Source organism: Stegastes partitus, unplaced genomic scaffold, assembly GCF_000690725.1.
Source record: "Stegastes partitus isolate 25-593 unplaced genomic scaffold, Stegastes_partitus-1.0.2 Scaffold858, whole genome shotgun sequence".
Lineage (NCBI taxonomy): Eukaryota > Metazoa > Chordata > Actinopteri > Pomacentridae > Stegastes > Stegastes partitus.
The window spans coordinates 41154-68030 of NW_007578589.1; the positions used below are offsets into that span (position 1 = coordinate 41154).

The following is a 26877-nucleotide window of genomic DNA, read 5'->3' on the forward strand; positions in this document are numbered from 1 at the left end:
CTGAAGGGTAGTCCTGGTCCTCCTGGTGCTCTTGGTGATGTGGGTCCTCCAGGTCTTCAGGGAATGCCAGGAGAGAGGGGCATCTCTGGGCCTCCTGGGCCTAAAGGGGACAGAGTAAGTTTGTCAACATCTTTGCAAAAATTCCAACCTGTGCTTTGGTAGTCTATGGAGGATGCTCATGGAGTTTGGCCATTTATAGGAAAACTCACTGCGACTGTGATCTCTGCTGTTAACAGCAAATTTTTCTTTCCTGTCTTTGTTCAGGGAGCACTTGGTGAGAAAGGATCAGAAGGTACACCTGGAAATGATGGCGCAAGAGTAAGCAAATAATCTTTGACTCGCTGCAAACACATTTAGTCTTAACCATGAACAAAGAAGTTAAATTTACACTTGTAAGGCTAAAACAAACTGTAGCTGATGATGTGTTCAGACAAGCCTGTCACAACTTGTTCCAAGAAATGTGTCCACTGACATGACTGTACAAGTTACTGTTAACAATGAGTAATGGTGATGAGTGGGAATCCCCAGTCTGACTTCTTTGTTGTCAACAGGGAGCTCCTGGTCCCGTTGGCCCACTAGGACCTGCTGGACCCAGTGGTGAGAAGGTAGAGTATTTCTTTTATAATACACGTCTAAAGACTGATGTTTACATCAGAGCGATTCAAGGTTCTTTGGATGCCCAGTGTGCAAGCACAGTCTTTGGCTTGTGCTGCAACAACAACACATTCTCAGTAAAGGAGATCTTGTGTGATTTATTTGCAGGGAGAGCCTGGACCCAAAGGACCCGCTGGACCTCCAGGATCCAGAGGAGTGCCTGTACGTAGACCAAACCAATATTTTTATCTTGCACATTAGGTCCATTTTGGTCATGTTTATTGTGCTACAGCATATCAGTGAATCATTATGATTGCAGGGAGCGAGAGGCGACCCTGGTCCGATTGGATCTGTTGGATTTGCTGGACCCCCTGTAAGTAGATTGCAACACTTCTGTATATTGAACATATTTGTGGCTTCTATTGATGCTCCAGCGAGTGAAAGAAGGAAAATATTACTACAAATGTTATGTACACTTGACAGGGTCCTGATGGCCAACCTGGAGTCAAGGGAGAGCCTGGAGAGCAAGGCCAGAAGGGAGATGCTGGGTCTCCAGGACCACAGGGTTTGGCCGGTGCTCACGGACCTCCTGTGAGTTGCAAAGACACATTCTCATGCAGTCAACCATGTTGTGTTCTTAACCGTCTCATCAGACGTATTTGTAAATTTAATTAATCCCCTTTGGACTTTTTGTGTATAAACTCCTGCAAAACTATTTATCACTAGCGCGCATGTCTTGAGAGTTCCAGAGAAGCTAAAGTTCACGTGCCGCCAATGTGTTGCTGACAAATAATTTGCTAATGATGTGTTGGTTTATTTTAGGGGCCTGTTGGTGTCGCTGGACTGAAAGGAGGAAGAGGGACACAGGGTGCACCAGTAAGATTATTTCATAGTTACAAAAGTGTTATTACCATGTGAAATTAGATGAAGAAAAAAATATTTTATAATCCCAGGACGGGTTTCACTCCAGATTATTTTATATTATGGAAAGTTTAACACCTGGTGTGGTAACTTGAATATGCTGTACTTTGTTATGTCACTGTACATATTGAATTCTGCCATAAAATTGGGAACACTGTATCTGAGGACGTTTCTGCTTGCAGGGCCCGACTGGTTTCCCTGGATCTGCAGGAAGAGTCGGACCTCCAGGCCCAACTGTAAGTACTGCCCTGAGTTTGTATGAAAACACAGTCAGAGTCACAGAAACATAAACATGAATCATAAACATGTAAAACTGTAGAAGTCACTAATGTGTAACATACAACCAGAAGGCGGTCACATCTCTGTAAGGTTGGAGCATCAGGATCTAATTCAGCACAGTTTTACAGCTAAAATTCAGTGTTTATAGAAAAATGCAGATATTTAGGTGCCGATGTGAACAACTGCTGCTTACAAACAAAAACTATAAACTGTACAGATTGCATTGATGTTAACTGTATGTAAAACATTTGGACTTTAAGGTCCACTGTTCTTTCAAGTTTCACAAGGGTTCGCTGGATAATATAACCTTAACTTATATTTATTTATTTTTTTAACTTTCTAGAAAGTTCAGACGAGATATTGTGTATATTTGTTCATAAATGTGGCGGCGCAGCACGGAGGAGTTTGTTTGAACAGGCTTTCAACGACATGCATCAACAGTATGCCTGTAATCACTCCTGCTAGGGTCCAGTTGGAGAACCTGGACCACTGGGACCTCCAGGAAAAGAAGGTCCTGCTGGACTTCGTGGAGATCATGGACCCCCTGGAAGACAAGGCGAGCGAGGCCCTGCAGGACCACCAGGGAGCCCGGGAGACAAAGGAGACTCTGGAGAGGACGGCCCCACGGTATACTGATCTTATTCTACATGCAGTAGCTTTGTTATTTTTCAGGCTGCCTAACGTTGCAGTAACAGTTCTAAAGTTCTAGTGAAACAATTAAAGGGTCTATTAGTTCAACATTAAATTGCCTTTATATATAAATGTCATTTCAACAGGAAATAAGGAAAATGTTTGTTCTGACTGGTGTTAAAGAAGTATTTGATCTAATTTTCCTGTGTGGTGTTGTGTGCTTTAGGGTCCTGATGGTCCTCCAGGTCCAGCTGGAACTACAGGCCAGAGAGGCATCGTGGGTCTTCCTGGTCAGAGAGGAGAGCGTGGAATGCCGGGTCTCCCAGGACCAGCGGTGTGTATCACTGAAATCCTCTTTCTATTTTATTTCTATCTTCTCCAGCTGCTTCATGCCGTGTATAAGCTGGATCATAAATCATATCACGACCCTCACTGCCTCACTACGCTCCAGTCCACAGTGCATTGTGTTTCACTACTTCTACAGTACATAGATGGGGTCTGTGTGTGTTCGGCTGCATTATCAGCTGCCTGTGTTTGCCTTTTAGGGTCCACCAGGAAAACAGGGATCCCCAGGACCAGGTGGAGATAAAGGTCCTCCAGGTCCAGTGGGTGTTCCTGGTGCTAACGGACCTCGTGGTGATCCTGGTCCTGATGTAAGTGCAGGTTTTCAATTGTTTACGATTCCAAAGTTACATAACCACAGCATTCTTCATGCTTTCTTTGTCTGCTCCTCAGGGTCCTGCAGGATCTGATGGCCCCCCAGGAAAGGATGGTGTTCTCGGACAAAGGGTAAGATCAGGGACAGTCAGAATGGACCCTCAGTGTTGCTTTACATATTGCAAGTGACTGACGAGCATTAAAATTGCAGGGAGACCGAGGAGATTCTGGTCCTGAGGGCTTGATTGGTCCTCAGGGACTTCCTGGACCTCCCGGTCCTGTTGGTGCACCAGGTGATGCTGGAAAGAGAGGAGAGTCTGTAAGTAGTTTTTCACCTTCCAGAAGTTTCTGTTCTGTGCTTGTTTGTACATCCGTTTGTCCATCTGCAGGATGTATTAACATGTGCTGAGGACACACGAGGACATTCTGGGAGTCGACCTGATTTAAATCCTTAACAGAGAGTCACAGGAATGATGTGGATGAGAGGCTGGAGAGTGTCTCAGTGTTGGCAGAGGTCTGTGTTCCCGGAGGCCTTTCTAATTACTCTGCTCATTTTCAGGGCTCAAGAGGACCTGCAGGTCCACCTGGTTCAGCTGGAAAGAGAGGATTAGTGGTGAGTCTCCGTCTTGAGGTCGTGTATAATAATGGTTTATGAGCTGAGTGAGTTGCATTTACAAAATTAAATGACCTTTTCAGACACATTTACATGATGTCAGTGCAGAATCACAGTAAAAACACGCATCCCTGTTTCAAGACAATAATTATGAAATGTGTGTAATCCCTTCTAATTCAGGGACCCCAAGGACCAAGAGGAGATAAGGGTGACCTGGGTGATCATGGAGAGAGAGGGCAGAAGGGACACAGAGGATTCACCGGTTTGCAGGGTCTTCCTGGACCTCCGGTAAGTTAAAGAGACACTCAGTGATCTGATGACGGTGACTTGTCTCACGTCTCAGAAACAGTCCAGATAGTTACACTGTTCCTTCATTATCCAGACGCACTTTGCAAACTGTTCTGAAATGCAAATGCAGTAGGAGCAGTTATCACAAGTTCACATGCATCCACTTAACCACTAATGAGTTCTTGTAACGCAGAGCATCTAAAGGAGCGCAGAATGACTTCACTTTCTGCTAACACTGTTCACAATTCACCTTATTGGCTCATTCACTGTGTGAGCATCAACATTTAAACCCTCCAGCGTCATACAGGACAGTGACTGAGGAGAGAGGAGAGGCCCCCAAATAACCCAACACATCACATTTGTACTTCTTCATAACATATTAATCCTTCCATTGTTTCTGTATTATGATGATTTAGATGCACAAATGTCATCTTTAGGTAAATTTAGACAGAAGACATTCCTGCAGCCATGCCTGGTTTGGCATTTTATTAAAGCTTTTTGACTCAGAGAATGTAGTAGCAGGTGCAACATGAAAATCTGTAACCCCATTTGACCTATCTAAGTCATTCCTTACATTTGCTGCAGTAAAAAAAAACCCTTTGCAATCTGGTTTTGCACAGATTAAAGATAGTAAATCTAATCCCCCCCATCATTTACACTGAAGGCACATGAGAAGGGCAGCGTGCATACGGGGCACCTGACTGTTTTCAAGTATATTTACTTAAGTATACTGTACTTAACTACAAATGTGAGGTACTTCTACTTCCATTTAATGCAGCTTTACACTTATATTCTCCTCTACATCTTCTTCGATACGTTGAAACATGTAAAAGTATCACAAACCTGTAAACAGGGCTGTTTACAAGTTAATTTAAAAGGGCAGAAAACTACAATAATCTTACAGAACATGACACATTGCTGTAAATTAAAGTAGCCAACAGTAAGTGATGTGGCTCAGCCTAAACATGTACGGCTGTAAAGTCTACAGTTCACAGTAATGCAGCAGAAATATGGATCCAAAAACATCTTACATCGTAAAAAAGTGACATTTTACTACACAGTTACTCTTTTTACTTTTGATAGTTTTAGTACTTTTTGTGGATATTATTTACACACGTTTACTAATGTAAGTGTTTGAATGCAGGACTTTCTCTGGTAATGGACTATTTTTGTAGCGTGGTATTTATACTTCTACTTATGGAAAGAAACTGAATATTTCTTTAACTACTAGTTTTAAGACAGCCTTTTCAAAATCATGAAACATTAGACCAGTGTGAAAATCCAACCATTACCATTTTCACACCTGCATATTCTTGATGGATGGACAGAGCTGGGGGGTGGAGTCTAATCCAGGTGAGAGGCGGAGTCGATCCTGGACACCCTGGCAGTCAATCACAGGGCTGACGTGTCCAAATCAAAGTTGCCAGTTGACCAAAACCTGCGTGTCTTAGAAAAAAAAGAACCTGAAAAACTCCACTCAGAGAAAAACTAGAAACACATACATTTAGATGGGAACTAATCCCATTCTACATCCTCCAGGGCCCCATCACCGACCGTAAGACGCTTACTGAGAAAATAGGTTTGCAGGCTCTTTCAGGACACCGTGTTGTTTGTGTTTTGTCCCCTATTCCCCAAACCTTTTGTTTCAGGAGCTGTGATTGCTCCTGTTTGAGTATCATTCAACAAGTCACTACCATCAAGTGCACCCAGGAGGCTAATGATTATTCATTCCTTGCTTTTAGGGTACGACTGGTGAGCAGGGAGCTCCAGGCATTGTTGGACCAAGCGGCCCGAGGGTAAATGATGCTGTTACAATTGTTTCAGGAGGGAAACGTGGCTTCCTTTTTTCATTTGTGACAACATATAGTTTGCAATTTAGCCAACTTACTACATATTTATCATTTTACAATCACTTATCTTACTATAAGTCTAAAAGCTGACAAGTCTTTACTGGAATGTGACTCAGGGGCCTCCTGGACCTATTGGACCTCATGGAAAGGAAGGATACATGGGACAGCCGGGACCGATGGGACCTCCAGGAACTCGTGGACTCAGTGGAGAGATTGGACCAGAGGTATCGTCTCATTACAATAGTTCAGAGAGAGCTCATAAAACAGTGCTGCTAACAGCCAGATCAGACGGTCCGTGACATTGCTGAACATCTTTCCAACAGATGTTTGGTAAGCAGGGCCTGCTTTAAGTGTCTTATTCTCATCAGTGCTAGGTTTTTAAATAAAAAAACCTAAACATCTATACAAAATTAAAAACCCGACTATCCCTAAATCCGCAGGGCCCTCCAGGAGAACCTGGACCCCCAGGCCCTCCCGGTCCTCCAGGACCTCCCATGGCGGCTATGGACGACCTGTTCGGCGGCCCTCACGATTACGACTCCGGACCTCCTCCTCCTCCTGAGTTCAGCGAGGACGAGGCTCTTCCCAACAGCAACTCCTCCACCATAGTGCCCATCGACCCCGGCGTTCAGGCCACCCTGAAGGCCCTCAGCAGCCAGATCGACAGCATGAAGAGCCCAGACGGCAGCAGGAAGCATCCTGCCAGGACCTGCGACGACCTCAAGAGATGCTACCCCATGAAGAAGAGCGGTGAGTGAGCCCTCGCTAAAACTTCAGGTTTCTGGCAAACAGTTACTTTGGCAATATTTGCAGCAAGGTCATGTTCTCGTATGTGAACTAGGTTTGTGGCAAACTTGCAGTCGACTTCTGGCTAACTTTATGGAAAACTTCATCCATTAGCTTTACCCACTTCATCCTTCAGAGGGTCACGGTGGGGCGGGAGTCCATCCCAGCCGGAAAGGTTGAACACAGGCAACCATTCATGCTCACAGTCACAGCTGAAGGCCAGTTTAGAACCATTTCACCCACCATGCATGTCTTTGGACTGTGGGAGGAACCCTGAGGAAACCTAAGCAATGACAGGAAGAACAACCAACCAGCAGGTCCGACTCCCATCCTTCTGGTTGTGACAGCGCAAACCACTGCACAAACATGAACGTACCAAGACCATCAATCTTACTGCTGCAAACCAGTCAAAGGTTTTCCACAAAGTTAAAAGTCCAGTACTCCACTGCCGCAAATTTAAAAACAGCAAAACAAGATCAAAGACACTCTCCTGGCAAAAAAAACCTGTCTAATCAGATGGTTAATTAGTGATGGAATTCTACCACATAGACAATACTTGTACATGTTAAAATAAAACTGGGATACAACCCACTTCTAAAGGCACAACCAGCCTTCCTCACGGTGTAATCCACAGCACACAGCATTCCTCTTTAGAAGACACAGGATGATTGAAAACATCCGAGCAGAAGGCCAATAAACTTACACTGAAGGACCACTCGGAGGCTCTCGGCATTATTTGAACAGCACATTTTACCAGTAAGGCAATTTAAAGCACTTGCCTAAAGCAGGCAAAGTTAGAGTTAAATATAAAAGTTAAAATGGAAAGCAAGCGGTACAGTGCAGTTTAGGATATGTAAAAGCCTCAGCTGTGGTTCAGTGAAAAGGTAGAGGAAACCAGAAACGTATGCAAAATACAGAAAGACAACAAAAGTATACGATATGGAAGTATTTTCAACAATGGCGTCAGGACATCGACGTCCACCGCAAGTTTGCCACAAATCTAACTTGCACCTGAAAATGTGCAAATTTGCAGCAATATTACCAAAGATGACAACTACTACTGCCAGAAATGCTTTTTATGGCAAACATAATCAGACATGAACACTTTAGCCGTAGGAAACCAGCTCTTTTATTAATCTAAATAAAAAATGTTGGCATGAGTTTCTCAGTGTTGCCAGAATTTTGCTGATGTTTGTCACTGGTGGGCAACACCGAGAAACTCATGCCAACATTTTCTTATCAAACTAATATTTGCTGAAACTCAACCATGATTTTGTTACAAATCTGCTGCCTTGGACTATTTCATTCTGCTCTAAACCGTCAGTTCAACATGTAAACAGATTAGTGTCACTTTGATTTTGTTGAGCTGAACAGAACAGAATAATCAAAGAGCTGGTTTCCTGCATTTGACATACATGAAACACAGGACGAGTTCTAACCAGATCCTTCTCAGTCTTTGTCTCTAGTTTATCTTCTGAACTCAGATTATTTTCTGTTACTTGTCATGATGCAAGTAGAAATATCAAGCAGGCTTCATGGTTTGAACTGTGAACTAAACTCCTATCTATGTCTATACAGATATGTAATAACTCAACACTGTGGTTTAAAGGCGTCTTCAGAGTCCCTCCACAACCTGATCAGCTTCTTATTTGCTCGTAGGCGAGTACTGGGTGGATCCGAACCAGGGCAGTGCAGAGGATGCCATCAAAGTGCACTGCAACATGGACACCGGAGAGACCTGCATCTCTGCCAACCCATCCAGCATACCTCGTAAAGTGTGGTGGAGCTCCTCCAGGAACAAACCTGTGTGGTTTGGAGCCGACATCAACAGCGGAACACATGTGAGCGCTTACATTCAGCAGATGTGCAACTGTGGAGAATTCACCTGAAAATGAAAAGCACATCCAGTGCAACGCTTCAGCATTAACGGGCGTTAACGTTTGTGTCTCTAGTTCACCTACGGCAACAAAGAGCAGCCGGCAAACTCTGTCACGGTGCAGATGACCTTCATCCGCCTGCTCTCCAAGGAGGCGTCTCAGAGCATCACCTACCACTGCAAGAACTCCGTGGGCTACAAGGACGAGAAGACGGGCAACTACAAGAAAGCTGTGATCCTCAAAGGCTCCAACGACCTGGAGCTCAAAGCGGAGGGCAACAACCGCTTCAGATACACGGTGGTGGAGGATTCCTGCTCAGTAAGTCACAGCGCTTCAGCCATTATTCTGCATTCGTCTCATTTTGATTAAATCCAAACAAACGGCCAAAACCAACAATGGGCTAGCAGTAGATGTAGATATACTCTGAGACGCTCCGGTCACACATTACATCCTCATTATGCTCTGATGAATACTTATCTGTATTCAGAGATGCATTCCTTCATCTCATGATTTTGGTTTTATGACCCACAACTTCAGGATTTGGTCTTTTTTGCGTGCATCAATCCACAAGAAACTGCTGATTTCACAAAAAAAAAGAAGAAAAAAACTCCTACAAACTTACTTTACCAGTTCAGGACAGATACAGTTTGACACTAGTGGTGAAGCTGGTGCAGCATTTAGCAGGTAAACAGGCTGATGTGTCCTTGCAGGGTTGGTGGAGCTACAAGGGGGATTAGTTCATGAGGCGGACACAAGCAGGACTCCAGATAAATGTTAATGTGGTTCCATGTTTGGCAAACAGAAATTACAGTCGTCCTCAAACGTATTCATACCCTTCCAATTAAAGAAAAGGCAAAATTCACAACAGTCACTGGAATAACTAGAAACTGAAAAATGTAATAATAAATAAAAATTTGCTAAATTATCATTTAGTGAAATAAGACATTGCTTTGGAATTGTGGTTAAAAAGAATAATAAAAAAAAAAAAAAATTAGACAAATGAGAGCACTTTGCTGATGAGCAGTGACCAAAATCAAAATACCTGTCAACAGGAGCAGAAGTGTGATTGAGAGTTACAGAAAACACTTGATTGCAGGGATTGGCTCAAAGGGTTGTTCAACAGAATATTCGTTTACGGGTCCCATCATGCTCGTTTATCTTTTTAAAAAAATATATATATATATTTCTGTTGAACCACGAGTCAAAAGCAATGTCATGATTTTCATTAAATTTTTATTTATTATTACTTTTGTCAGTTTTAACTTATTTCAGTGACAACTGCTTTTTCCTTCTTTAATGGAAGGGTATGAATATATTTGAGGATGACCGTAACCTGCTAACATGTCTTAAAATCTGCACCTTTAAACAGGAATTTTCTTATTCTGAGCTGTTTTATGGCAGCAGGACGGCAGATCTGTGTCACTGCATTTTAGAATCTAAAACCCGCTACATTTCTAACTTCTAGATTTTGTTCAATTCAAAATGTGTTTCTGATTTTTTTGGGGTCTGAATTCAACCTCCATTGGATTCCATTCATGCGCTACAAGTCAGAGCATTCAGTTCGTCCTACACACTGAAGGTTTAATCCTACACAAACAAATGTTATTGATACACTCAGTGCAGGTACATAGCCGGCAGTCTTCCTGTAATTTCAGACATCACTGTCCCTGATAGAGGGTGACATGATTGACTTGGTGCAGGTTTGATTACAGACAGAACTAAGTGTTGAATTTGGAGGGAGAAAAAAAAGTCCATAAATATAAAATTTCTGAGATGAATCTTTCTCTCATCTGGACACCAACTACTTGCTGAACGTATATGTCACTGACCCTCCACTTTGTCTCTCTTTCGCAGCAAGCGACCGGCAACTGGGGCAAGACAGTGTTTGAGTACAGGACACAGAAAACAGCAAGACTTCCCATTGTGGATCTTGCCCTGGTGGACATTGGCGGCTCAGATCAAGAGTTCGGCGTTGATATCGGGCCCGTGTGCTTCTTGTAAAGTCGTCAGCAGGGCAGAATCCTGAGACTGTTGGACTGACAGCTGACGCGATCAGCCACGTTGTACATACGAGTGCTGAGGACTATTCTGGCCCTGTGGCAAGATATTTATTGTGCCTTTTCAACCCAGTTCAAGACACCGAAGATTTGTAAGTTAGTATGAATGTTTTGGAATTTTAACGAAAAAATTGGTAAAGAATCAGAATCATTCCTTTTTGTCGTCTTGTGTATGTTTGACCAAAGATTTCACTGTTATCTCACCAAATGTTACCAAAGAATATAAAAAAAAAAGAAAAGCTTTAAAACATTAACTGCTGTTCATAAGCCCAGAACGATTCCACTGATTGAATGTCCCGCCACTAGTCATTTCTACAGATTTGTCTTTTTTTTTTTTTTTATCTTAAATGTTTGAATATAAAACATCCTTGTGGTGCTATTGAGGAAACAGCCGCTGATGGTGCAGGTATTTTTTTTTTTCTTTTTCTTTCTCAAAGGCAGTGTTGATGTCTGTATCTGGTCATTTCTAAACTCTGTACCGACCACGTAGAAACATCGGAGACAACGTCGAGACTGTCGATTACTCAGTGTTAGCTACCTCGTCACCGACACACACACAACAAAAAAAAAAAAAAAAGCTGAGAAAAGCGATGACACTACATTGTAAATCTTCTTTTTCACAGGTGCTGTTTTTGTAAGTAGTGTGATCCTTGTGCACTTGTCACGGCTGCGCGGTACAGGGCAGGGTTTGGGGATGATCAATAAAGGTCTTTCTGTCGACGATGGAGAGATGAATGAGGTGTCGTTCGAGTGGTCTGTGGTGATTTGTAACTTTTTTTTTTTTTTCCTTCAACTTCAATATGGTACAGTAAAAGGTAGCGCAGAGTATTTTTTATGCATGTCAGTTCCCCCTTTTGCAGTATCCTGGACTTATATGCTCTTGAAATTCTTTTTTTTTTTTTTTTTTTTTTAATCAGTTTTATAGAACAAGATGGCTGTGAATGCCTGTTTGCTTTGTATCTCTTGCTATGCAACAAATTAAACAAAATGCTTGTTAATCCCCCCAAGCTCTTGTCATATTAATTCAGGTGCAGTCAGGTCCTTTAACTTTGTCATTTTGCACACAAGCTCATTTTTTAGCCGTCGATGTACTTGTTACGCAGTTTACTCCTTAATGTAAGCAGTTGTGTGTCGATTCTATTGGTTCAAAATTTGAGTATATTTATTCTAGATTTGTAAAATGATGCAAGGCAGAGAAGAGGAGGAGGAGGAGGAGGAGGAAGAAGGAAGTGATGAAGAGAGGGCTTTCCACACTGGAAGCAGATGCATTTCATCCTTTGAAAAATAAATATTAAAAACACTTCTCTCTCCGCCTGTTCTTGTTTGAGAAGAGTTCGTTTGATCGCTTAAACGATTTGCACCACGGCACGATCATGTCAGCCTGGAGAGGACGTGGAAATGTTTGGTTTCAAAAACAGATAAAAGTCACGAGTAATCAGGAGTGTTTCTGACACTTGATCTAAATTACACACCAGCAGCAGCAGCAGAGAGTCTACAACCAGACATGCACTGCAAGGATCATACTTTGAGATGAATGCCAACGTACAAGACAAAAACAACTTGCTTTGAAGGTCCACATGATGCCAACATGTGCCGACTAGCAACAAACTACAGCTAGAGTCGGTGGGGCAAGCCCTTCTCCACTGCAGGAACTTACAGGCTGTTTGAGGATGGTCCCATCCTTTCTATGGATGTTCAGACTGCAACAATCTAGATTCTCTTTCAGGGGAGAAATCGGCAACTGGTAAAATCAAGTACCATTGTTCTGCATTCTTCTCCATCAACAACAGAAAAATCACCGTCTCAGCCAACATGACAACCCTCCACTGATCCATCTCCGACATGCTCAGAGAGCTGGAGCTGCGTCCAGTCACTACTTAGCTGTTTTGGAGCTTGAAGTTGTTGAATCTGACACTGCAACAGAAACCGAGAGGCTGAAAGGAAAGATTCCTGTAAATGTTCACACCTGCTCAGAGTTACTGCAGCGGAAAGAAACAGAGTGTGGCTCCTAGACAAACAGAAATGCATCAGACACAAAAACTATCTTGTATTTAAGACATTCGAAGAAAAAGGATCTAGTAATTGTAAAAACAAACAATAACAACAACAACAAACTACTGAAAATAGTGTCTCATGATTATTGGATAATGTACAAAAAAGAAGATGGAAATGATTCTGCTTGAGAATCGTTAAGTTTGAAGGATTTCGTCGTTAAAATGCAGAACAAAAAGGATGTTTTATTATATTTTTTAGGGGGGCTTTTTATGGATTTATTGTGACAGTGCTGAGTGACATGAAATGTAGGGCAAGGATCAGAGGGGCGACATGCAGCAAGTGGCCCGACAGGGAAGGACTCACTGGTCGTCTCACTGAAAAGGAACTCTTAATGGCTAATTTGACTTATTTAATTTACCAAAACGTAAAGAATACAGGCTATAAATAGCACTTATATCGCAGAATACAGTGCAGCTCATCCAGGGCAACATTGTCCGTCCCATTTCTTGAACTGCTGCCCAATGCACTTAACGTCTCTATAAACCGAGGCCAGCTCCAAATTTGATCGCAATCCATGTAAAATAAAAACAAAACAACAACAACAAAAACATCACTGCAGACAAAGTCAGGAAATCCATATTGTTATATCTCACATAAAGAAAAACTTTAACTTGAGGACATTTCAAACACAAAACAACAGATAAAGTCACACAAGAACAATGTTAAATGATGGAATCGAGCAGTTTTTGCAGTAAGATTTTCTTTAATAACTGGAACAACAAAGTCAATGCAACCAAAAGTAAAATAATGAGAATAGTACGGCACGGACTGGAAAACAAAAGAAGAAGAATAGGAGAACAGTAAAATGATGACAATGTATAAAAGAAATACTGAAATGGCAACTCAAAATTGTGAAATGCAAAAATCTGAGCAAAATAAAATAAAACTTAAAAAAAAAAGGCAGAAAAGTCAGTAAGTCAAAAAACATCAGGCTGGATTAATTAATTACATAATGTGTGAATTAAAGTGGAGTAAAATAAGATATGTGGTGTTACGGGCAAGCTGACAGTTTGTGTTAACGACGCAGATTTCTTTTTTTTTTTTTGCCAGTTTGTGTGTTTGGCATACAAACAGGAATGTGTCTACAATACAGAATCCAAACAGTGCATACACACAGATGAAAATTCTGCCACAGAGTGTACCATTGGACATGTTCGACTATTTACATCCCTCATTACCTGTGCAAGCAAAGGTAGTCGAAGCTACGCCTTTCCATAAATGTTTTTTTCTTCGTATTTCTTTTTTACAAAAATAGTTCCTCTCTATAATGGATCTGAGTTTACCTTGAAATATCGAAAAAACCAATCTAAATGCAAATGCATATAAACCTCAAGATGAAAACTGTGACATCTTGACTCGACCGTGGAGTGGATTTTGGCACTTCTTCATACAAACGAGTTAAAAGGACGCCTTGAAGGAGCAATCTTCTCGGCATCAGCAGCGGCTGTCTAGCGGGTCCAGAGAGAAGACGGTGCCCTCTAAGGTTAGTCCCATTTTGAACCCCTCCTGGAAGATAAGCCAGATGACAGCCCGTGATGTTGAGTGACCGCTGACGTGGTCTGAGTCAGATCGCGTGTCCCGCGTTCACTGACAAACAGAGTCTGAGTGATGCTTAGATCAGAGCCTGCTGGAAATCCCTATCACCCCCCCCCCGAGGTTAAGATGGAATGAGAAGCTAAAGAACGCCGCCGTTCTGTCATGCGTTGAGCACGAGATCAGAAAGCAACGAGGCATGCATGTCGATGGGAGAAGCACGGGTGGAAAGAAGTCATTGACATGTTGAAAACGTGGCCAGATTGTTTTAATGTGATCATGTTCAGATATCGGCTCCAACGGCAAAAACATACAGTCGTCCCCAAATGTATTCATAGCCTCCCATTAAAGAAGGAAAAACCAGCTGTCAGTGGAATAAGCTGAAACTGACCAAAGTAGTAATTAATAAAAGTTTTATGAAAATCATGACATTGCTGTTGAACAACCCCGTAGAAGCCAATAACGTAGTAAAAGTCCTGAACCAATAACGCAATAACTTATTATTGGCTGATTATTACATTTCTAATATTTTTTTTTTTACCAGGACAATAACATAACTTATTACATTATTGGTCTTTTACATTTTAAAAAGTGCAAATTTGTTATCGGCTGTTACTACATTATCGGCTTCTACAAACCCTTTGAGCCAATCAAGTGTTTTCTGTAACTCTCAATCAGACTGTGCTCTCATTTGTCCTGGACAGTTGTGTTTGTTTGTTTTTTTTTAAATATTCTTTTCAACCACAATTCAAAAGCAATGTCTTATTTCACTAAATTATAATTTAGCAAATTTTTATTTATTATTACTTTTTTTAGTTTCTAGTTATTTGAGGGACTATTGTGAATTTTGCCTTTTCTTTAATGGAAGGGGATGAATACATTTGAAGACGACTGTAATTAAACTAATTACTGCCAATAAATAAAACTGAGCAGCACGATTAATGTGCAAAATAAACATTTTAGAGAGTGAGAAGTTAAAAAGTCACAAAGTCTCCTATTGTTCATATGAAAGCTGAGATGATAAACAAACATCCAAGTTCGAACTTTCTCAGTGGATTTTGTGCAGCAGCATTCACAGCATGCAGGACGACAAACAAAACAAAACACGACCACAGCGACGGCACAGACAGAGAGCAAAGAGTACCAACCATCTCTGACGCTACGAGTGGCGAGAAGGAAAAGAGAGACAGTCAGCTGTTAGTAATTAAAGGAAGGAAGAAGCTGGAAAGAAGTTCATCAGAGCAATGTCGCCTCCTGCTGGCAGCAGCTCGCTACAGCTCAACGGTTCATGTGCAAAACAGAATCTGAAACGTTGCAGCTGAATTTCACTTTCAGGAGTTTTATAATCATGCTGTAATGCAAAATCCTGGTGTTTGATGACAGTTTATAGCTCAGAGAAGAGACATGCGGCACACTGTGCTGCTGAACGTCAACTCAAGCTGCAGGTTCTCAACATGTTCATATGTTTCTCACTGAAAGCAGAAAAGTAGCCGATTTCCTAACACGCCTGTAGAGACACCTTACTATTGTCATCCATTACCAATACTGGGACATTTGGATACGAAAGAATTGATGTTTTAAATACATTAGGTAAGACTGTGGCCGACTCCTCCCACCCTGGACACAGACTCTGCCAATCACTCCCCTCCGGCAGGAGGCTTTGGTCCATCAGGACCAGAACCTCATGCCACAAGAACAAGGCCCAGGACCCCCACGGACCCCCCTGCCCCCTCTATATCTGTATAAATGTAAATAACAACACACCAGAACCCTCAATATGTTGTAAATAACACTACTGTTCTATGGTTGTTATTTAAATTTGCACTATTACAGTTATGTTTACTTTCAGTCACTTTATTTTATTTTTTATTTATTGTTTATTTATTGTTATTTTAATGCACCAACCCACCAGAACAAACTCCTGGTACTGTGTGAACTATAACTGGCAATAAATCTGTTTCTGATTCTGATTAAATGTTTAGGTTTTGTGAACTTTTAAAAGTGTTATTCTTTTGCGGACACAACGTCTCTGACTAGATGAGTTGAATAAATGCAGTGCTGCTTGTTGACTTTATTTACTGAGTTTAAGAAGATGAGTTCAAATTCTCAACAGACTCAAATGTTCAGTGTCGGTACATTTCTGTATCTGCCGCTCTTTAATAAGGAATTCTGTTCTTCTCACAAGAAGATTCTGCAACGCAAATTAATCCCAGGATGGACAGAAGACTGCAAATTTGTTAAACGAACTTCATCTCAACTCTTACTGGCGTATTGCAGCTGTTAAGATCTGACCTCCTATCTTGTTGGTGACACAGACCGTGAGAGGCCTGCTTGTGTAAAAGCGTCACTAAACTCTTTGTCTGACCTCATGAATTAAACTGTCTAATACAAGCTGCCTTTCTTTTTGCTGGCCTACTTCGAGGCCTGCCCCACAGTTGGAGAACCGCTGAGCCACTGAGCCTCAGTCTTTACTCCCAGACACTGGGAGCTTCTGTCATTTCTGATAAGCCCCAATAACCTTTTTTTAAAACGATTATTTCGGAGTACAACGCAGAACTGAGCTGTTCATTTATTGCTCCACCAGACCACGAATACAGTTACATGAAAACGCTCTATTGTCACATTAAGACATTTTCACTTTACTGAAGTGCTTCAAGGAGCATGAAAACAGAGCTGGGTGACGCACAAAAGCCTCTCTGTGAATGCGCTTTTCTTTTTTAATGAACTCATTAGTGGTGCCACGTCCCTGATAAATCTAAATAAAGAAATGAATCGTATCCATCACTGAGCCGGCTGAGGGTTTTATTAAACTCTTTGTACTCTAACAAACACGCTGAAAAAAACGAAATAATCCCTCATATGAGCTTGCTGTACTGCTCTATGACAAGCCCGACCTATTGAAACATTTTTAATTTAAATAAACCGTGTTCTGGAGGGAGTTTGTCGTTAGGCTCAGACGAGGCAGCCTTTGTTCATGCAAACAAGAGAGAATCTTTAATCTTCAAAGAAGTGACAACAACAGCGACAGGAGACCTGAGCTTCACAGTTTCACCTGCAACGCTGTGAAGGCATCAGACACAGACAGGGGCTCACCTGCATCTCATCCAGCTTTGACTGAATATCTGGAGGGAAGTCAGCTGCCCCGCAGGTGAACGGATCAAATGGCTCAGCACCAAACAAGTCTTTCCCTGCAAACACAGACAGCAGATAAACATCACAGTGTCTGAGAAGAGGGGGAAAAAAGTTCTTCAGTACTATAGCACACTAGTCTTCTTTGTATTATGCTGCAAATATTTAAACAAGTGTGTTTTTAGCAGCTGCAATCCCTCTAAACTCTTTTGTTAAGCCTCAGAATTAAACAGCACCTGTGAATATTACAATGAGAAAGCGTTGTAGACATTCACTCACTTATATCTGGTGGCAATGTGGTCGGGGGAGGCGGTGGGCAGCCGTTGCTGGCCAGCGTGGGCGCCAGCGGTGTCACAGGGGAGAAGGGAACCATGTCAAAAATGTCCGTCGACTGTGGCTTCATGGAGATGCTCCCCGCCTGTGTGCAAAGCGGTGAACATGTTTAACCCTCAGCCAGACAATCGTATGTTCACACAAAGGACACAGCCGGTTTTGCACCAAAGCAAGAAGAAGAAGAAGAAGCAGAAAAAAGCACAATAAAGACAAAGGCAGGAGGTAATAAGGCAAAGCAAAGCACAGAAAAGGTGTTTACGCGAGGCCGCGGGATGCTGCATCCCTCGGTAGGTTTAGCAGGAAGGAGAGCGGGTTTGGCAGGCGGAGGAGTTAGTAGCCCGCTGGACAAGTTGGACTCCGGCGAGCTCATAGGAGTGAGCGTGACAGAGGAGATTTCCAGACAGGACAGCGACTTGATGCTGTGACACCAGAAGAGAGAGGAGGGCCTCTGCAGCATGTACGCTTCATTAGACGAGTTTATGTGCAGCGGCTGAGAAAAGAGCGCAAGACAGAAGATGACCAGAGAGGGACAATATTATTCGGAGTAGGAGAGGTGTGAGGTAATTGCATTCGCAGGAGGCTGTCACAAGTGCTGGCATTTGCCCCAATTAGATGGCGAGTGTATCACATTCCTCATCAGACCAATCAGGTGTGTAATTGCTTTGCTTCGCACGCAGCTTCGACTCCCACTGCCTGCCTCCAGATACGCCCGGTCGTCCCAAACCTGAGGCCGAGGCCGCGCGTTTAATCACAGAAGCAGTATCAGCAATCCCAGCTGTCCTTAAAAAATACTCTAAGCTTAAATTTGGTCAACTTTTATCATTAGAAGGTGGTGGAAGTTGTGCACTTTTGGCTGATGCAGAACATTTGAATCAAATTATTAGACAGTATATTACATCAGTAAGCAGTTTGAGTTTGTCTGCAGGCTCTGCAGTTAAAGCATGACTGCATCACCGCACAGTCTTAGTCTTTGAAATAAAAGTTCATAAGCATAAAACACACCTTTGCTCAGTTCAGTGCGCTCTGATGCTACAGTTATACTAAGTCTGTAGCTTCTACTGGTGTCGGCTCACTTTAGGGAGACGTAATAACTTAAGCCAGTTACTGATTTGAAGATTCTTCAACATTTTAGCACAATACCATCATTTGATCTACACACGAAACAACCAATCAATCGTCTAACGGAGGTGTATGTGTCGGTGCAGTTTGTCCTTACTGGTGGCACGTGAGCTATCATCAGCTGCTCTTCAAGCTCTTGAAGCTGTTTCTTTAGCTCCGAGTTTTCTGTTTCCAGTTCTTGAATCTGCAAAAACACAAGAACGTAGAATTCAGCTGTTGGCTGACTGAGGCCTGTGGGTCAGGAGGGATCCTACCAGAGCTTTGGTACAGCCTTTCTCTTTCAATGAAATGTTCCTTCTTTATAGACAGAAATGCTTTTAACAACCTTTTATATTTATTGATTTTTACAAGTAGTTATCCTGTTCTTCATCTCGCTTTGTTGCACATGTTTTTTATTGTTGCCCGTCATAAAACATGTGCAGTCAACTCAGGTTGTATTAAAATTTGCTTTAGATGTCAATAAACGTGATTTGATTATGAAGCAGGCAAGTGAAGAACACCATCCTCGCAAAATGTACCGCAGTACTTTTATGTTACTATAATTATTATATTGTTATGACGATATAGAATGAACTGTAAAATAACTTCTCTCTCTTTTATGAAAGTGGTTCTTGTGATGTCAACAAAATCCCTGACATACCTTCGAGCTTTTTCAACCCTGTATCTCAGTGTTTAAAAAAAAAAAAACAAAAAAAAAAGAGCAGAAAAAAAAAAAAGTAATTTCCTGAAACAGCTGGTTTGTTTTCAATGAGCATTAATCAAACAGGAGGAAATAGTGCATTTCCTCAAGGACTATTTTCAGCCATGCATCAAAACAGAGGGACAGTGTGGCACTGAGTCAAAATAATGTGCAGGACCGAGAACGGGCTCCACACAGCAGCACAGTTTTCATGAGCAGACATTCACTCATGTTGCGTGTTCACAGAACTCCAGTGATGATGACCTTGTAATGTGGATGACAGCTCTCGAAAAAACTAGAAAATGAGCTACATGATGGGGTTGTTCTGTTGAAATGCTGTTCACAATCTGAAGCATTACCTTTGGCTGAATCTGTTTGTATAGACTCTCACTAAATGCCAGGTTTAGCATACCGTTTAATTCGTTTTGTAAAGACCCCCTCCAGTGAAATTCAAGTTGTGTACCTTGTTAACATATCAATGTGGTGTTTTATATACGCTGGACTGCACTGTGAGCATTTGGACCGATGGCAGTCTCAGAAACACAGAGTTCCAGGATTTCATACAGAACAAACCAAAAGAACTCCGTGTATCACTCTTCTTTTTTAGAATAGGTTTCCAGTTGAGAGGTTTGACAATGTTTGAGCGGTCATAGGTGAGCTGTGTCGCTCCAGCTACAGCGAGTGGTGGAGGGGTGAATGACGAGAGAGTTCTCATCCGATAGTTTCATCTAAGGCAGGAAAGGACAATTTTAAAGGAAAACCTTCTACGCAGGGGGCTGCAAGGTGGCGCAGTTGGTAGCACTGTTGCCTCGCAGCAAGAAGGTTGCTGGTTGCTGGGGGCACTGGGATCTTTCTGTGTGGAGTTTGCATGTTCTCCCCGTGCAGCGTGGGTTCTCTCTGGGTTCTCCGGCTTCCTCCCACACAGTCCAAAAACATGTTGAGGTTAATTGGTGATTCTAAATTGTCCGTAGGTGTGAATGTGAGTGTGCTTGGTTGTCTGTCTCTAAATGTAGCCCTGCGATAGACTGGTGACCTGTCCAGGGTGTCTCCTGCCTTCACCCTGAGTCAGCTGGGATAGACTCCAGCCCCTCCATAATGGATGGATGGACCTTCTACGCATTGGGTTTAATCAATGACTGCAAAGAGACTTTAGGTTTTTTCAAATATCCAAAAATCTTTTCAGAATGACTCCAAAGTACGATTGAAAAACATGTCGGGGTGATATTTGGCAAACACATCCTGTCACTTACTTAACTATTAAGCATGTCTTAATCAATCAAGCAAAACTGATGGGATGGCGGCTCTGTGTTTTAAAAAAAGGCTGCACAATTCAATTATAGTATGGCTGTGTAACAAAGGACTTTTCGGTCATTAATATTCATTACTGACGCGTCTTATCAACGCAGCTTAATTGTACCCATTTGAATGATTTGAAACAATCTGTGCGTGAACGAATAGAAACGTCAATGTGTCAAAGAAGTGAGAGCAAACAAGCTGATTCGGCTGAAAGTGAGACGTACTCTTTTCTGTAGGCTTCCAATCTGTTTCCTGGTTTCCACATCTTTGCCTCCAGACTCCAAAAACTTCTTGTAGGCCAAGTCAAAGGCCTGACCGATAGTAAGAGTTATCTCTTCCGCCTGAAGCATGAGAGAAATAGACTTTGTTACGCATCTAGATATCAACAGTGACTGTTCACACTTGAGCTGATTATTCAAGGTTACGTACGAGACTTCAAAGTGCTCATCTACATAATATTTCAACTATCGAATACATTTTTTTTTGTTTAAAGGAAAAACAAGCAAACTATCAAAGCTTACACATTTTTCACTGTCAAACACGTAGCAGAGGTGTTTGTTGGACTCCGAGTCTTTGCAGATAAAAGTAAATATCCTTTTATCAGTCTTGTCATCTGCACAGAAGGATATCCTGTGTAGCTGACAGTTGTGCTGCACATCCTGCAAAACAAACGCAATGCATTTATTATTTAGTGTCTCTGTGAACAACGTATCGCTTCTGTCTCTACACGGTGTTTGCTGTCAGTACATCTTCAAAAGGATTAACGCCACTGCGCAGAAACTAAAAGTCTAACCTGTGGACTCACTTTTGTCTTGGGGTCTAGTATCTTCACACCGTAAATGGAGATCTGCAGTTCCACTTTGGGGATCTTCTGTCCCTCTGACTTCTTGATATGTCTCTGAAACTGCCAAATGGAGAAATTGAAGACGGAAGTCTGATTAGTCCACCTTAGGGAGCGCAAATAACACATGCAAATGACACATCAGGACAACTAAAGTAAAAACTTGCTAAGTGTTGATGATCAGTTTCCTCACTCAGTTGACAGAATTCATTTGTTGTTTCTGGCCAAGATGCATCCGTACATACGATGTTTACTCAACTGTTGCTCTGTTTTGGTTTCCAACTAAGAAAAACATCTTGCTCTTTAGTTGCTAAATGCCCAACTCCACCCATTGGTAGAACAATGTGTGCTACAAGGAGCTCTTGATCGCATAAGAACACCAGGACATTTATATCAAACTGATTGTTATTTAACCTTAAACCAATGGGCATATTTCTTTCCTGCGCATGATCTTTGGAAGCATAGCTAAGCATGTCCTTTCTGCCAGTGTATCTAGGAGAGTAACCATGGAGCTTTGGTCAAAAACAGGCTTTCAAGATCAAATGTAATGTAACACTAGAGGTGTGGGTTTGGGAAAACAAGCCTCCCCTACAAGTGGCCTCACAGATTCAGCTCTTGGCAGGAGAAGACAGAGGAGGAGGCCAGCAGGCAGCGAGCACAGCCACATTACCGAGGAGCTGTGAGAAAGGAGAGTTGCCTGGGTTGTGGCTGTTCCCATGCTTCAAGGTTTGGTTAAATGTCACAAACGGTGAGGAGTATGTGACCTGAAAGTAATCCAGGTTAAATGTCATTCACTGGGCCGGTTTACTGACACTGTGTCCTAAACCAACTCTAAACCCTGAATAACAAATCGAGTTGTCGGAGCTTTTCAAAACAACCCACGAAGCATTTTCTTGAGCATTTCCCTTGTGTTTAGCAACTAAGACTACTTAGGTAAGGAAAGCGGTGCCCTAATTAAACAAACCAGTGTTGACTGTTGGCAATAAAGTGGAACATGAAGTCCGTGGTGCGAAACTCAAACACTTAAGAGCTGGTAGCAGAGCAAAACCGACCTATGGGATGTCCACCGTAAGGCGGTTTTGTTGGGCTGAAACGTTAACATTGCTTATATTAAGAGTGGAAGTAATTGGCTTGTGTAATGAGAAAGAGTTGCTTGCTGCTTTGGTTTCATGGCTTCATTTCAACACACTCAAACGAGCTCCGACATAACGCTTGATTCGCTACCTGTTCAGCACAGAGTGGCAGTAAGATGTAGAGGAACATTTAGCTGCAGAAAAGGATTTGTAGCACAGGTCAAATATGTTATCAGATTGCTAATGTAATCGGTGAATGAGCCACTAAATAACGAACAATCAATGAATGCAGGTTTAAAGCAAAGTTAAAGCAGCATTCAACTTATTTTTGTCCAATTATGTTTCTAAGCTACAAACATTAGCTTAAACTTTAGCATTTATTTGACACCTATTTCTGGCCACCTAATAAATCTCCAATAATCACCCTGTGTTGGTCTCAAAAACTCCTGAGGGGAATATCTGACTGCTGAGCAGCTAAATGATCCACTACATTAACTAGGTAACTGTGTGTGGCCTTCGTTGCTGGACAGGTGGTGCACAGCGGGTTAATGAGAAACTCAGAACAGGGGACAAAGTTGAAGGAGATTCGTGGGTGAAAACGAAACAAACAATGAGCTCATACAGTGACACTCCTCTGAGGATTAGTCGCCATGAGTATCTTTTACAACACATATAATCATTTAAAACTTAAAAATAAACGAAGTCACCCTCATGTGCTTACATGACAGTTGTTTTTTTTCCTTCTTGGATCACTGAGCTCTGGCAGTGCGCTGTATAAACTACCTGTCCTTCAGTGATGGACAGCATGCTGGTATTTTCAAAAAAATAAATGTTATGGTTTAGGGACTTTAGCTTAAGAAACAAAAGGTTCCATGACAGATGAATATACCTTTTGATTGAATTTTACATCTACCAGGGGAAGGTTGACTGAGCAAAGTGCTATGCTTATCCAGCAGTTGTGGGCATCCACATTTGGGAGCTGAAAAACTCCCAAGGACACCTTGCTGGTAACAGACGAGGGAGGGGAGCATTTGTCACTCACTCGCAGCTCCCCTGCACTGAGCCGACCATCCAATCTGGCCACTCGAGAACACGCTGCTCTCCTTTAGGCGACAGCTTATTTTCAAGACCGACTTTACCTTTAGCTTCCTGACTGCATCCTTTACGACTTCGGTGCCTTTCGGGGCTTCAACCTCTGTGTTTCCAAGGAACTGAGAAGAGAAAAAAAACGACATTCACAATATGGCAGAACTGGAAATAAAAAGATTTATTGTTTAATTTGAAATAGAAACTGTAAACAGACTGTAAAGACAATCACAGCAACATTTAAGTGACTAAAATCTTGCTTTTTTTGCTCAAGTTCAAATCTCATGTCCAAGAGTTATCAATACATCTTCTTCATCTTGTACTTCCCGTGCACTAAAGTACAAAAGTATATGTCTTTTACACCTGAGGATTGCACACACACACACACTGCAGCAGCACTTCTGCCGTCCTCCAACAGATGGAGCCATTAACCTTTGAGCCCCGACATCGTGTTTTCCATCTGGCAGCGGCAGTAGTAATTGTTCCAGTCGCACACAGCGCTTCATTGCCTCCTGAGCTTAATGTGAGGAGCCTGTACCAATATCAGACTTCATAAACACCAGTGTCAGCCCCTTAAAGGTTGGAAAAACAAAATAACAATGTCTCCCACTGGAATGCAGCAAAGCACTCAGACAGATATGGATTGTTTCCACGACACAAATCAAATCTGTGTGAAGCTTCCCCGGTTGCTAATGTCCCTCTAAGTTTGGAGTGTGCCTTTGCAGACTGTTGCGCCTGTCATAACGTGGGCTGATTCTATAAGAGGTTTATTTTGTCTTGTACGTGTCTGTTTGCTCTTTAGAAGCTTTTCGTCCCCTTAGGGCGGTTAATGATTCCAGTAATTAGTTGTTACCATGACAGTTGGTCGATGTGGAGCAGCGCTTTAGCAAAAAATTACCTTCAAAAAGCCGGAATATTTGCTAGAAAAGCCGACAGGGAGCTCTGAGCTTCTTTCCAGGTTCCTAAATGCAGTAAGACAGGAGCAACAACACCAAACTGCTACTTATCAATACGGCCAGATAACAGATTGATGCTTTATACTAAAGTGTCAGCATTCTGCAGCGGTATGACAAATGTACTCCGCGCATTTACGGTCGTGTCCGGGAGTGTTGCTGACAGATGCCCAGAATAGAAGGAAAGTAGCACTTGTTCCTGACCAGTGCATTCTGGGCTGCGACTGGGGAGGTTTCACAAGGCAAACCAAGCTCGGAGGCTCATCCATCAACCGGTGCATGCAGCTGAAAACGAACCACCCCTGCCTCTCATTCCCCACAGTGAGGATTCACAGTTTCAAATGCACACACACACACACACACGGAGGCAGGTTTCAACCTTGTGGCAGGTCTGAAAAGTTCATTGAGATGACACAATGAGGAGTCGAGTTCCACCTCGCTTTCTATGCAGCGCTCACTCCTCCTATAACCCAAAGGTCCCCGGTCTTTTCCGAACAACTTTAGAAAAGGGTAGGATCTGCGTTGTGTCTAATTTAAGAGATTTCTGGATGTGATGTGATTGTTGATGATAGGCACGCTGCTCTGAAATTCACCTCCGTCTCTGCTGTAGCCTATAGGTCACTAAAACTTTGGGTTCGTGCGGCAGTCAGATGCATAAAGACATCTCAGAACAAAGAGGTGGCAGAACACTGAAGCCTACTGCTGCCTCTGCTGTCACTTCGTCAGAACATAAAGCTAATTAAATTCAAAACAGGAAAATGCCAACCAAACTGACAAGTCTTGGTGGTGGTTGTTGTGACATGCTGATGACAGGGTAACAACATAAGACTGCAGATCTGCCTCGCTTTGTAGAAGTTGGTGGTATTGGTGGGTTTCCTAATACATACATGCATCTTCAGTAGAACTTCAACCAACGATTATTTTCATTCATTAATCTGCTGATTACTTTTTTCCAACAGTTTCGTCCATAACGATCAGACCATAGTGAACAATGCTTTGTATAATTTCTGACAGCTTCCTAAAATGCATTGAAATAGCTCGTTTAATTTACCAAAACCCAAATGTTTTCAGATCATAATCGCATGTGACAAAGAAAAGCAGCAAATCTTCACATTTGAGATGCTTCATAAACTTTAAATAACAGTTGGCATGTTGCGTTTAAAAAAAATGACCTAAATGATAAATAATATCTGCTATTTTGCCAATTAACGAGTCAATTAATCATCGTTTTGATGCAGCATCAGTGAAATACTGCAGCAGCACACAATACAGCAGAGGAAGATAAAGCAGGGCTGTGGCAGGATTTTAGTCGGGGTCAAAAGGGGAGGGGGGACGTCTGGTTTATTAATTTACTTCCCTTAGATTTTAAACAAGTTTTATTTTTAATGAAACTGTTCTTTCAATTAAAAACTCTGCTCTGTTTAGTGAGTATATTCTCAGAATCCTATTGTAGCAAATTAAAAACCTGTAAAATCGAGCATTTGTAGTGAAGGTTATTATTTTTTAAACAGATTCCCAATAAAATAAATTAATGTCAAAAAGCACGACTTTGGCTCTGAGGCAGCTCCTCCATCTGTAGCCATCACTCTGATGAAATGTGGTGCCTGCAGCAGTTCAGGGAACAAAGGCATTTCAACAAAGTTTTCTGTTGGAGATTGTGACTTTCGGAAGTTTGACACCAAAATTTACAGTGTAATCAATTCCAAATATCGGTGATCTATCTCTTTGATTATTAATCAGTATCAGCCCTCAAACTACTTCTACTTTTAGGTTTAGACTTAAAGCTTTCCCTTTTGATAAGGCTTATAGTTCCTGTTGGCTCAGGTGACCATGAACCATTGCTTCGTCTCGCTGCTATGGGCTCAGACTGCTACGGCACTTCCCATGATGCACTGAGCACCTCTAATCTTTCTCTCTCCATACATCTATATGCCACCACTGCGGGTCACTAACTCTGTATCCTCTCTCTGCTGCAGTTTGTGTTTTGTCCTCTGTGATCTGTGGAAACAGTTGACAGCAGCCTTCCGAGTGGTTATTCTTCTCTTCTGCATTGTGTGTTGGATTGTGGCAGAGGAATCACACTCCGCTGAGGATTAACGGACCACTTGTGGAGAGGATGTGCAGCCTCGAGTACATCTCTGAGGATCTGTCATGGTCCAAACATATAGACAACCAGAGGAAGAAGGCGAAGCAGCCGCTTTATCACCTCAGACAGTTGAGGAAATTCA

The 26877-nt window shown here is 42.2% G+C and overlaps 2 protein-coding genes across 9 annotated transcripts in view; one reads left to right on the top strand and one right to left on the bottom strand.

The window, feature by feature from the left end:
• Positions 1-11852, top strand: part of LOC103365627 (collagen alpha-2(V) chain-like) — a 48177-nt gene extending 36325 nt beyond the window's left edge. Inside the window, exons 34-54 of the mRNA XM_008293104.1 lie at positions 7-114; positions 265-318; positions 552-605; positions 763-816; positions 914-967; positions 1078-1185; positions 1417-1470; positions 1698-1751; positions 2260-2421; positions 2651-2758; positions 2970-3077; positions 3160-3213; positions 3293-3400; positions 3641-3694; positions 3875-3982; positions 5725-5778; positions 5949-6056; positions 6273-6582; positions 8278-8459; positions 8571-8813; positions 10350-11852. Of these exons, the coding sequence (XP_008291326.1) occupies positions 7-114; positions 265-318; positions 552-605; positions 763-816; positions 914-967; positions 1078-1185; positions 1417-1470; positions 1698-1751; positions 2260-2421; positions 2651-2758; positions 2970-3077; positions 3160-3213; positions 3293-3400; positions 3641-3694; positions 3875-3982; positions 5725-5778; positions 5949-6056; positions 6273-6582; positions 8278-8459; positions 8571-8813; positions 10350-10496 (2286 nt within the window). The 3' untranslated portion in view covers positions 10497-11852. The remainder of the gene's footprint in view (positions 1-6; positions 115-264; positions 319-551; positions 606-762; positions 817-913; positions 968-1077; positions 1186-1416; positions 1471-1697; positions 1752-2259; positions 2422-2650; positions 2759-2969; positions 3078-3159; positions 3214-3292; positions 3401-3640; positions 3695-3874; positions 3983-5724; positions 5779-5948; positions 6057-6272; positions 6583-8277; positions 8460-8570; positions 8814-10349) is intronic.
• Positions 11853-13499: 1647 nt separating this feature from the next.
• Positions 13500-26877, bottom strand: part of gulp1a (GULP PTB domain containing engulfment adaptor 1a) — an 81600-nt gene continuing 68222 nt past the window's right edge. For 6 of the 8 annotated variants that reach the window (XM_008293105.1, XM_008293112.1, XM_008293107.1 and 3 more), the window contains 8 exons: positions 23750-23821; positions 21490-21600; positions 21218-21355; positions 20921-21037; positions 18819-18905; positions 17549-17687; positions 17234-17328; positions 13500-14113 (listed from right to left, as the gene is read on the bottom strand). In XM_008293105.1, the coding sequence (XP_008291327.1) occupies positions 14042-14113; positions 17234-17328; positions 17549-17687; positions 18819-18905; positions 20921-21037; positions 21218-21355; positions 21490-21600; positions 23750-23821 (831 nt within the window). In that variant the 3' untranslated portion in view covers positions 13500-14041. The remainder of the gene's footprint in view (positions 14114-17233; positions 17329-17548; positions 17688-18818; positions 18906-20920; positions 21038-21217; positions 21356-21489; positions 21601-23749; positions 23822-26877) is intronic. The other 2 variants (XM_008293110.1, XM_008293113.1) reach the window with 1 other exon arrangement.